Source organism: Ammospiza nelsoni, chromosome 3 (assembly GCF_027579445.1).
Source record: "Ammospiza nelsoni isolate bAmmNel1 chromosome 3, bAmmNel1.pri, whole genome shotgun sequence".
In the NCBI taxonomy this organism is placed as follows: Eukaryota; Metazoa; Chordata; class Aves; order Passeriformes; family Passerellidae; genus Ammospiza; species Ammospiza nelsoni.
Window position 1 is genome coordinate 64,612,420 of NC_080635.1, and position 12,565 is coordinate 64,624,984.

At 34.0% G+C, this 12,565-nt stretch overlaps 1 protein-coding gene across 1 annotated transcript in view; it reads left to right on the forward strand.

Annotated features, from left to right (window-relative positions):
* TBC1D32 (TBC1 domain family member 32) overlaps positions 1 to 12,565 on the forward strand; it is a 74,384-nt gene that overhangs the window by 10,408 nt on the left and 51,411 nt on the right. Inside the window, exons 8-18 of the mRNA XM_059469492.1 lie at positions 42 to 142; positions 218 to 279; positions 767 to 911; positions 1,623 to 1,682; positions 3,482 to 3,581; positions 3,849 to 3,986; positions 5,367 to 5,459; positions 5,704 to 5,846; positions 6,574 to 6,698; positions 7,638 to 7,839; positions 11,492 to 11,574. Of these exons, the coding sequence (XP_059325475.1) occupies positions 42 to 142; positions 218 to 279; positions 767 to 911; positions 1,623 to 1,682; positions 3,482 to 3,581; positions 3,849 to 3,986; positions 5,367 to 5,459; positions 5,704 to 5,846; positions 6,574 to 6,698; positions 7,638 to 7,839; positions 11,492 to 11,574 (1,252 nt within the window). The remainder of the gene's footprint in view (positions 1 to 41; positions 143 to 217; positions 280 to 766; positions 912 to 1,622; positions 1,683 to 3,481; positions 3,582 to 3,848; positions 3,987 to 5,366; positions 5,460 to 5,703; positions 5,847 to 6,573; positions 6,699 to 7,637; positions 7,840 to 11,491; positions 11,575 to 12,565) is intronic.

Below are 12,565 nucleotides of genomic sequence, written 5' to 3' on the forward strand. Positions count from 1 at the left end.
AAGTGATTTTTTCTTGTTTGGTTTCTCTTTATTTTTTTTAGCACGACACTTGGAGTTGTACTTTCTTTCTGAAGAAAATTCTCTTCATATTTCAGCTGGTCTGGATGTATCTAACTCAGATGTGAATCGTTTACTTAAAAAGGTATAAATGAACTTTCTGTCAGTACTGAAACATTATTCATTAATTATTTTTTAATTTTAATAATTATGTTTTCAGGTTCGCCTTTTAAATGAGTACCAAAAAGAAGCACCTTCTTCCTGGATTCGACATCCAGAAAAGTATGTCACCTTCAAAACCCTGTAACTTTTTTTTAATTTAATTGTCCTTGACATAAGATACATGTAACTTTAGCAAAGGCTTGATTATAGGATGCACAGTGGCTGGTCAGTGGCAACAGGGGAAATAAAAGTAGAGGGTGGGAAAAGTAAAATAGGGAAGTTGCATAGGAGTAGTCATATTTAGCTGCTTACTTAGCTTTTGGAGTGTTCTAAGTACTTTTGAACAAAAAATAAATTGGATGTAAGTGTAGTAGGGGTAATACACTTAGAAGTTGTAATAACTTACGAGAATATAGATGCATATTAGCTTTATTCGTGATATTACAAAGAATTAATGCTCATACAAGAGCAAGTTAAAGATAATGCTGTTGGTATTTATGATTTATCTGAACAAGGTTATATGAGAAGATTGTTCTTGACTATTACTGGTGGAAGGACTTCAATGATTCTTTTGTTTCTTGTCCATTTTTCCTATTTGTGTCATAAGGTATATGGAAGAAGTAGTGGAGAGTACCTTGTCACTTTTGTCATTAAAACACAAGCCTAATCATCCTGCCTCTCCGGATTTCTTGAGTCCAATGCACTTCTTGGCTTTGCTAGATATCAAAGCAGTGTGGTTTAAGAAGTGGACGGTAAGCAAATAACCTGCAACCCAACAACACATAACTTGTTCATGTCAGACACTTATTTTGAAAAGTTATGGTTCTGACATCACAGACCTATTGTGTCCTATAACAGCTTATACTGAGAACTGTAATTAAGGAAGTGCAGGTTTTTTTTAGACTTTTATGTCTACTGCTTTTCAATATTACACTCCACCTCAATTTCTGTTCAGTTACTTGTTTTCATGAAATTTAGGAATATTGTCTGTGTTTTGTGTCTTCACTCCCTTTGGAGGAATTGATTGACAGCCACCAAAAGATGCAAGTATTTGTTTGGAAGAAATGATGAGCATGAAAGAACACATTTATATTATACACTACACACAACTTGCTAACTTCAGTGGACATTAGAACTTTTTCCAGCCTACCATAAACTTACAATTTAGGATTTACTTGACAATTTCAAAATGTGTAGTTTAGCATTTGTGTACTTAATGGTTTTCTCTTTTAACTATGTGTTCTGCTACACTTTTTTCTAATGACATAGGTATTTTTGTCATAAATGTACTGCAAACAAAAGTCTCAGTTGAGTATAATACTGGCTTACACGAGCTGGAGTTCATTGAATATGTACTGTATATGGGATCTCTCCTAGAACAGAATCAGAGATAATTTCCACTTCTTAGTTAAAAGTCAGAACATTTCTTTGTAGTTGATATTACATCTTCTTTGTCATTCAAGCATGCATATTACAGCAGAAGAGTGGTATTTAGGCTTCTGGAAAGGAAATATAAATCCTTGGTAAGTACTTCTATTAATATACTTTATTGATTATATATGCAGTAATAGTCTGTAAATAAAATTCATTGATAGAACACAGGGTAATGGCTTGAACCTGAAAGAGGGTAGATTTAGATTAGATATTAGGAGGAACTTCTTTTTCTGTCAGGGTGGTGATACATTGGAAAAGATTGCCCAGAAAAGTTGTGGATGCCCCTCCCCTGGAAGTTCAAGGCCAGGTTGGATGGGTGGATGGGGGTGCAAGGTGTCCCTGCCCATGACACTGCTTGGAACTAGATGATCTTTAAGTCACTTTCAGTCCAGGCCTTTCTATGATTCTATGCATTACCAAGGCAAGTTTACTTGCAACTTAGTCTTTTTTTGCACATAGTGGTTTGGACAATTTTTTCCTTTTTTTTTTTTTTTTGTATTTTTGGTAGCTATTTCATGTTCTTCAGCTAAATAAGCCTTTTGATTTTTATTTTTTTTTCAAATTTTTTTGCTTAAATGGATCATTGATAAATACAAAGAAGCATATATGGCCAGCTCTGTGTAAGGGGAATTTGCATATTTTATTGCAGGTGTTTATTTAGGATTATAATGTATTAATTTGTTATGTTTCATTCATGTTTAGAATTATTTACAAAAAAGCATAAAAATGACAAATGATGCATGATAAATACTGTAAATACACTGTACTAAATTTGGATTTTTGTTGAAAAGAGGCTAAACAAAGTGCCATTGTATTCTCTGAATCATAAGGGATTCAGAGTCAGCAAGATAAATCAAACTGGGAAAATATATTTAGTAATATAGTTGTTAATCCTATAATATATTTTGTATGGGCAGATCTCTTTACTGGGGTAGAATTTTCATTGTTTTTAATAAGACCGCTGCAGATGTGAGATCCATTCATTTAAACAGGACTTGGCTATGTTATATAAAATCTTGTCATACAGATGAAATCAAATGTAAAATATATGGGACCAATAAAACCTTAAGATGGAGAAAGGACACAGATGAGAGAACTTTTTCTTTTTTTTCTGTGTGCATAGAACAGGACAGAATAAAGCATGATCCATGCAACAGAGTTTATAATAGAAAGTCCATAAGCAGGGTAGTCTAATCTAATTTATAAGCAAGGGTAAGCATCCGATTAAGGTTGGAGTTTTTTTTATTGTGTATGCCTGCATATTTACACTTGTGAATAAATCTTGGCAGCTCCAAACTTTAATAAATCTAATTATTCTTCTCAGATCATAAGGAAATAGAAGAAATAAATTCTATCCCACCTGAAACCAGGACAATGTGCTTTGTGTTTCCTTGCTACAACAATGCTTATAACTTTTAAACTTTTATATACCTTGATTACATTATAGTGCAATGACAGTGATACACCACCAAGAGCTGTAATAGCACTGCAGCACCTGGCAACCAAATCTACACTTTAGTAAGTGTATTCAAGACAAAGGTTTTCACTTGTGGAAATTTAAAATCTTCCAGAGTAATGACATTAGGGCATTCACAGATTGCTGTTGACTTCTCAAAACTCTTCCATGTTCTCTGTACTCTTTTTCATAGACTGTCTTTATATGTATAGAACTGGTTGTGTGATAATGTAATAATAATGGTGATATATTTTAATAGCCCTGTAAAAGTTTGTCCTCTCTTGCTTAATACATCCAAAGCACTGAAAAATGAAGTCATTGAAGTGAAGTGGATATTTAAGTTCTTGTGTTAAGGGACAGTACTTGGATGCAAGAGAGAAGGAGTTTATTGGAAATATCAGGTACTTTATTATTTTGGGTTTTTTTCCACAGATTAATGCAGCAGTCCAGCAATGTCTTGATTATTTTGAATTTTGCAAGGCAGCAGTTAATAAAAATTCCAAAGTCGGTGACTTTTCTCAGCAGCACTATAGTGAGTATCTTTGCATGTCTCACATTATATGTGCATACATCCCCATTCTTTAGGCTTTTGAGCATGCTGCTTCAAGAGGAAGATGTTCTATCTCTTCCATTCCCCTAATGTTGAATGACTATCTTTTAAGAGAAAACTAACAGCAGTGAGTAATTTCTTAAGCTGTCTTTATATCCAAAATTATCTGCTTGTGTTGCAGGAAGCAGCTAGGTACTGTGAAGTAAACTACAAGAGTAAAGTTCTGATTTTTTTGCTTTATTGTTATAGGTGATACGCAGGATTTTTCTTACACTGGATCAGAATTGCAGTACATCTATTTTGTTCATTCACTGTGCCTCTTAGGAAGATTGCTGATCTATAAGGAAGGCCAGAATCTCTTTCCAGTACAGCTGAAAAATAAAAAAGGTAGGGGGAGAGTTGAGGAAAATGGAACCTATTCAAAAAAACTGTATCCATTCTTGATATATATTTATATATTTTCACTGCAATATTGTGGGTATTGAAGAACAATACTTTGTTCACCAATTCTGAGCCTGGAAACTTTCATAAAGGCAGTGTATGTGTGTATATATCTATATATGAAAATTTGTACACGGTTTTTTACTCTTTGATGGATGTGGTTAAATGGATTGTTTGTGTGTTTTACTTCTAATACATTAATTTTGTGTAGAAGGATAATTGGATCAGTGTGTAAGTGATTAATTTTTTTCTAGGTGTGAGTAATAGCTTCTGTCAAACCATTTGATGTAGTTGGTTGGAGGAGAGGTATGTCCAGGGGCCAAAACTGGTTTTCAGGTGTGAGAGAAAAATAAGTATTTCAAGCTCATTGCAAATTGAAAACAAATGCTCTGAATTTAATCTGTTAATTAAGATAAAAAAAGTAGAAGAAAAGTTTCACCTCTATGGAACAGAAGTGTTAACAGGGACACAAGAAATGAGATGGAAAAGCTCTTCAACAGACAGAGAAGACTACACGGGGCAGGGCTGGCAAACAAATGTGTGAGGCCAATTGTAGCATTCCATTGCTTTAGTTCTCTATTAATTCAATGTATAATTCCAAACATTACTAGATACTCATTCTGTGACTTGCCTTTTGTCCCTCTGGTTAGAGGACCAAGACTTGATAGATGCAGTGTAGAACAGTTGTGAGTAAGAAATATCTACTAATAAAGTGCTTTCGTCATTTATGCATTACCAGTGTAACACCCGTCCAGCAGAGATCCAGGGATGGTGGTTGCTTATTTCTTTCCTATAAAATGTAACAATCTTGCCTTTTCTCTTCTTAATAGTGTCCTCAGCTTCATAGATGGCAACTCTTTCCTCACAAAGTGACTGATTTATTAACATAATTACATGTAAACTTGGAGCAATTTTTCCTATCTTGCATTTAGCTACATTTGTTGTATTTGTTCCAGACCTGAGAAAGAGTTGTGTGACACCTTCTCTCTTTACCAGTTGTTTCACTTAATCTAATAGAAAGGTAATGCTTTTTTTCTACAGCCAGTATTTCCAAATGTTGGCTGTCATTTGTTACAGTGAAAGACATTGTAGAATTTCAATTGGCTAAATTGAGACCAAGATCAAGTCTTATAAGGTGATCATGAAATGCCTTAGTAGAGTCCCAAGGACACATATGTCCTTTGCTTTATAACTTGTATGTAATTGATTTCCTCTCTGCAGCAAAGCATTCTTTACATGTATTTAGAAAACCCATTTTTTATTTGGAAAATTTAACTTAATCTTTAATTTACAGAGTTCTTTTTTTTTTTTTTTTTTTTTTAATAGCTACTGTATCCATAACTGATGTGTTGGTATTATTTGTGCAACTTATTTATTCCTCTCCAAGTCACCCAAGGACAGCTTTGCCAGCACATACAGGTAAATGCTTTGTTTTTCCTTATACATGAATATATGTACTTATAATGAGGCATATGATAACTTCTTTTGCAATTTTTTTCTCTGTTATTAAAGCAGTTTTTCCTCTTCCCTTCCACTCTTACCATTCCTCCTCCCTCTATATTGAATCAGGACTTCACAAAATTAATAATAATTCAGAAGCAACTGCATAAATCATACAGAGATATTTGTGTAAGTTAAAATAAATATTTCTTGTGCTCACCAGAAAATTATTCTCCAGAAAGTCTTGTTATGGAGATTCTGCAGGTTTTTTGTGATCAAACAGGATGTGCTGCTGAATGTTTGTACACAGACACAGTGATAGATGCCCTGCTTCATCCTGTCCAAAGTTTGCTGAATGGCACAGAGGTTTGTAATAATCTTCCAAATTATTTTTACATGTATAAAATATTATATTTTATTAATATTTTCTATGTAGAAGGTTTATTTACTCACATAATATGGTAACTTCTGTGGTATTTTGTTCCTTAACTATCATAGTGTGTGTTGAATAGTTTAGTCTGTTATTATGATTGGTCTGGCATGGAAGTCTTGTGAATAGTAGCAAAAATTATGCTGTAGTGAGACTGTTTCGTTGGGAAAAAACACACTGTTTAATTTTTTTCATTGGTTTTGGCTTTTTTCTGTTGTCATTTGGATATTTCATGGATGAATATTTTCTCTACTTTCTATTTGAAAGGCAGACTACTTTTTATTTTTTAATTCAGTTGGCAACTTGTAGGTTAGGTGTTGTCAATAACAAGTGTAAGTAAAAATATATAATTCTCCATGGAAAGCTGCTATTTTCTGGATTGATAAAAGAAAACATTTTTTTTCTCTTTTTTTTGTTTTTTTCCTTGTAAACATTTTTATAAGGACTATGAAAATATTGGGAATTAGTGCCCTTTGTGATGAAGATTTCTGTGTAATGACATCTGAACATAAGCTGTTAACATAACTGGGTTTAAGACATTAAGAAAACATCAGAAAGGTGACCTTCAGGTTCTGCATACCTAAGACAGACTTGAAAAAACAGCTTTCACAAAACCATTGAATTTGAAGCTTCTTTTTTTTTTTTCCCCCCTCTTCCAAATAGGTGTATATCAACTGCCTTGAAACTACTTTACTTGATGTAGCTGATATTTTGGCAAGGATTGCTGGTTCAGAAAATGGTCTTTCTCTTCTTCTTTATGGAGAAAATGAAAAAAATGCCAAAGACAGGTAAGAGTGTGTTAATGGATGGCATTAGTGAGCACTTCAATGAATTACATTGCTCTTATGAGACTCATTTTCTCACCTTTCATTTATCTATAATGTGATACATTTTGGTTTTGAGTAAGATATCTGATTATAAATTAAAGTAGTAAGTGTTTTATAGAGTGTATGAGGGAGATCTTTATGTGTCGAACCAGGTTAAATGACAATGTAAATAAATACTAGTAATAAGGGAGATTTTAATGTTTTTCTTCTTTTTCTAATTAATGTGAGAGCTTTCCTTTCTCTGAATATATTCCATTATACTTGTGTTACTTTTCAGACCAAAGGCCTCTCTTCTTCAATTTTCTTTGTTTGATTTTGGAATAAGTATTTAAACTAACCAAATTTATTGAATGAATACATTTAATGTAGCATTCCCATTTCAGTACATCTAGTAGAGACAGATCTTGTATATGAAGCTGCCATGTGTAACACTTACCTAACTTAGGATCAGTGTGTTCATATGTGTGGAATATAGTTAGCTGATGCTAAAACTTCTAACACCAGTAAAACTGAGATGAGCCTTTGAAAACAGCTAAGCTGCAGGTCATGAAAATGTTTGGAATGTACATCTTCTAAGTGGAGAAATCTCCAAGTTGTCTTCCCAACTGGACTCCTATAAAACCAAGAGTCTGTGTAGTTCATGGTCCTGTGGGCTGTGTGGAAGGCAATGGATGTATTTTTGAATTGCATAGAACTATTTGCCAAGGTGACATCACTTTCTGTAAGTTTCTAATCTTCTGACTGGTGTTACAAATTCTAACATCATTTGTCCTTCTGTAGTGGGTCATAGTCTCTTTCTGTAGCTTCTTTTCCCCAAAAAATTTTAAATCATTTTAGTCAGAGGATTTGTTTCAAGGCTTACTACAAAACAAAATTTTAAATGCATTATTTTATTTCTAGTCCTACAGCTGCTCATGTACTTGTTCAGTTCACAAAGAAACTTCTTCATGATGACATTTCCCTTTTATCTGGATCTGAGTTTATGCCAGTTGTTAAAGGAGCTTTCATTTTTGTATGCCGTCAAATGTACAGAACTTGTGAAGGCCTACAGATGCTAATTCCTTATGGCTTGCATGAATCTATTGCAGAAGCCTGGAGAAAGGTAAATTTTGCTTTTGGATTGGGAAAAATCTTACTGTGAGAGGTTCAGCTTGTGTAATAGTTGTTCTTATAAGTTAATTATTTTTAAGCAGTTAAATAGTACTTGAAAATGTTGTAAAAATGAAGTTCTACTTACAAATTTTCCTTCTGAATGTGAACCTAGCAGAAATTTAATTTGAGACTTCTATACCTGAGATTAAAACAGGAACTTTTGATGCATTGGTAGACTTGTCATTCATTGTCCTTGATGGTAGAAGTCACTCGATGTCATCATAACCACTGACCACCACAGATCTTGCCTTCGTTCTTGGTTTGGGATACTTTGAAGGAAAATACTCCTGAGATGTGCTCTTATCAATTTTTAGTTAAACTTGTTTGTATCAGGTGAGAGAAAAAAATAGCAGATTGCAATTATTTGTTAAATAGTGACATTGAAATATTCTCTAGAGACCATAGTGAAAAGTGCAAGGCAGGAGTTTTTGTCTTACCTGAGTACATGAATTTGTTATGAAGCTTAGATTCTGTACTTTAACTTCAATTTGATTGCTAGTCCAGTGTTTTTTCTACATGAAAGAGCTTGGATCCAACAGTTCTGTGCATTTTGCTTTCTGTTATTACAGAATCACAGAATGGGTAAGATGGGAAGGGACAACAGTGGGTCTACTGGACCAACCTCCCTGCTCAAGCAGGGTAATCCTAGAGCACATGGCACAGGATTGTGTCCAGAGGGTTCTTGAGTATCTCCAGTGGGGGAGACTCCACAACCTCTCTGGGGAATCTGGTCTAGTGCTCATTCACCTGCACAGTTAAGAAGTTCTTTCTCATGTTCAGGTACAACTTTTGGTGCGTCAGTTTCTTCCCATTGCCTCTAGTCCTGTTGCTTGGCACCACTGAGAAGAGCCTGAATCCCTCCTCTTGATACCCTCCTTTCAGATAGTGACAGATATTGATGAGATCCCCTCTCAGTCATCTCTTCTCAAGATTGAAGAGGCCCATCTCTCTCAGCCTTGCTTCATAAATGATGATGTTTCAGTCCCTCATCATCATCAGTTCTATTTTCATTGTTCTAAAAGTCACATGCAGTGTGAAAATCCTTGTGTATTGTAAAAAATTACTTAAGATGGAGAAATGATGGCAGATCCTGCAAATGCAGTTTTGAAAAAGTTCAAAAGGAAGCAAATTCCAACCTTTGAATCATTAAAATAACATTGGCACAATTTAGGTAAAGGTAGCAAACAAATCTTCAGCTTTGGCTTACAGCTTAACTGAAAGCATATTTAAACTGTAGGTATTAGGACTCATAGTGGACAGACAAAGTCTAGCTGTGTTATTCACTTTACCCTGAAAAATAGGACTATCTTTTTATATCATATCTTAGAGAGGGATCAGATCAGGCTGGAACAAAGAATAGACTAAAAGACTAAATTTGGTTTTTTTCTGGAGGCAAGGAAGTGGGAGGGAAAATGAATGCAAGGGAAAAAGAATGGAAGAGCTTTTCTTCCTTCTTGTATGCTTCTACTGTATGCTTTTATTGTGATGAGATATTTTAAAAATACAGTCACAATGTAAACTAAGGCAGAAAATACCAGAAGGCAGAACATGAATAGAAGATACTTAAATCACCAGTTTGAGGGTATTTCTCACTGTTTTATATATTAATGTTGCCACGAAGCCAAGGATTGTCTTGAAAATAAAATGTATTATTACTAAAAATCATAATTATATAACAATAAATTCTGTTCCTCATCATAGAATGTTGGTTTTGAAACTTATGTTATTCCTTGCATTGAAAACCTGAGGATTTTTATTGAATTAAGGAGCTTAGTTCACTTGATCCATGCTGTAATTTACGTAACTCAGCAATCTTTTTTTTTGATGCTTTCCTATTGTGTAATTTGTCAATCTTACTCCAGCTAGCCTCTTACTCTATTTAATGTTTATCAAAGGCCAGAGTGTTAAAAGCTTTTGATGGGTATTTCCAGTTATTTCCTCTAAAAACCACAGCATTTACACTTTGTACAAAAGACTTCTTTCCACGTTAAAATCCCTTATTAAGGTATAGAACATAATTTAGACAAATTGTCTTGACATGTAAAATATAAGTAGACTGAATGTGTTGAGTGAAAACAAAGTTTACCCTACAAAATGCTATTTCTTCACTTCACTTTGGTAGTCAGATATAAACTGAAGAAGAATCAATATATTCTTGACTTCAAGACTCAACAAGCTATTACAGGAAAGTCAACTCCATCATCTTAACTACTTTTAAAAATATTTTCTGTCATTTTCCAGTTTTAAAATACCTGAAGTTTATAAAATATATTGCCATTTATAGTGTAGCAAAACCAGTGGACTATGGTGGATTCTTTCCAAGCCCAAGTGTCAATTTTTTAATGGCGGGACTGGTAATTTGTATCCATTTCTTTTACATGTCTCCTGGAGTTTTAAGACTGATCGAGAAAGAAATTATTTTTTCTCAGCAGATTCTGATTAAATTCTGAGAGAGAATTTATAAAGATGATAATAAAAGCGGAACAACAGATCCAGAATGATTGACTAGTTTAAGAAAATAATATTTTGTTGATTTTTCACATCACATTTATAAGGTAGTAAATGAATAACTTCTCACTTTTATGTCAATGGTGTAATTTGCTTCTTATCCCATAAATGTAAAACAACTGAAATAATTTTGAATATGCATTCTTTTATGCCAGTTATTTTAAAATATAATTTAAATGTTCAAATATAAAAATATGTATATATTAATGTCTGTAACTCCAATGACACCCATATCAATATAGATAAATTTATATAATTTATAAATAAACAAAATAAAAAGTGGCAGAATTAATAACTTTGGCATGGTGACTTCAGAGCCTGTTATTTCCATTACCTGTGACAGAAACAGAGTAAAGAGCTGTGTTACAATTTTTTCTTTTTTTCCTTCTTTACTTTTAAATACCAGTTTTTTGATTTTGGGAGTTTCCAGTTGGAAACAAAAGAGATTTATTTAAGAATACTAATAAAAAATTAAAATGTATTAGCTTTACAATTGTTTATACCCAAGGAAGAAGTAAAAAATAAACTTTTCTGGAATAAAAACAATATAAAGGAATAGTGTATTCTGTACCAAAGACTGGACTATAACCACATCACTGTGGTTTTTTGTCTTTTGTATATAACAAGAGAATGAATTAGATCTGGAGTTTAAAAATACTGCAAATAAACATTAAAGTGTGGCCGCAGCTCTCTTCACAGAGAGCAGCAGGCACAACCTTGCCAGGATTTCTTCTAGGGAAGGCAGTGAGAAAGCTAAGAGAAAGAATCTTATCTCTATTTGCTGCTCATGTTGTTTGGCACATGTGGAATGTGTTATGGAGGTAGTTTGCCAAAAGTGATTTCTTAATTGGACACTGGTGGTGGTTGTTTTGACTGATTGACCAATTAGGTCAAAGTTGCATCGTGACTGTCTGAAAAAGGGTCATGGGTTTTTTCTTGAGTATAGTTTAGTGTAGTAGTATAGTATAGTATAGTATAGCTTAATAAAGCAATTGTTCAGCCTTCTGAATCTTGGAGTCACTGCATGTCATTCCCTAGCAGGGGGACATCCTACATCAATGTTAAGGAGGTGTTTATTTGGTTTTGTTTTACAGACAAGTTTGCTTTCAGAAAGAGTACCTACTCCTGTAACTGATACAGACTCCACTTCATCAATAAGTCAAGAATCAAAAACCAGGTAACTTGGTACTTAATTTATGCACATGTATGAGTGTGAACACAAACTGCTGCTTTAATTACAATTGAAACATCTTGTAACCCCATGTCTTTGTTGTAGTTTGATTCCAGCTGGCAACTAAATACTGCACAGCCATTTGCATCCCAATAGCATGGAGAGGAGAATCAGGAAAAAAAAAGGGTTGAGATGCAAACAGTCTAGTAATTTAAACAAAGTCAAATATAGTAATCCTAATAATAGTAGTGCTACTAATGGTAATGATAACATTAATAGTAATGAAAAGGAGAGAGAGAAGTAACACACAAGAGAAGCAAATGACACATGACTCAATTCTCCTCACCCTCTGATTGATGCCCAGTTCATCTCTTAAGAGTGATTTTGGCCAGTTTATGTACTAAGCATGACTTCCCATGCTATGGAATATCCCCTTGGCCAGTTTGGCTCAGCTCTTCTGGTTGTGCTCTCATGGTTTCTTGTGTACCTGCTCACTTGCAGAGCATGGGAAACTGGAAAGTTCTTGACTTTGAGAAGTGCTACTTGGCAACAACTAAAATATCAGTGCGTTACCAACCTTATTCTTGTCCTAAATCCAAAAAACAGCACTTTACCAGCTACTTAGAAGACAACACACTATCCCAGCCAAACCCAGGACAGTCTTTTTTTGCCAAAAGGATAGTGGTAGGTAGAGAAACTATCCTAGCATAAGTCTCAGTAGAGCTACAAAATTCTTCCTGGCCTTTGAGAACTTCCTTGGCATAGAGAGTGGTGTCTGATCTATGTAAAACTGACTTATAGTTGATTCTCTCTGACTAAAGAATTTGGTTAGAGGAAAATGGGAGTTAGAAAGCACAGAACAAAATAGCTGTCTATCTTATGCTTTTTATGTGGTACTAATTTAACATGTTGTTCTGCTGAATCATATTTATACCTTCAAAATATTATGTAGCAAGATTGGCAGCCTTTTGGCTGATACCAAGTGAAAGGTGTCCTT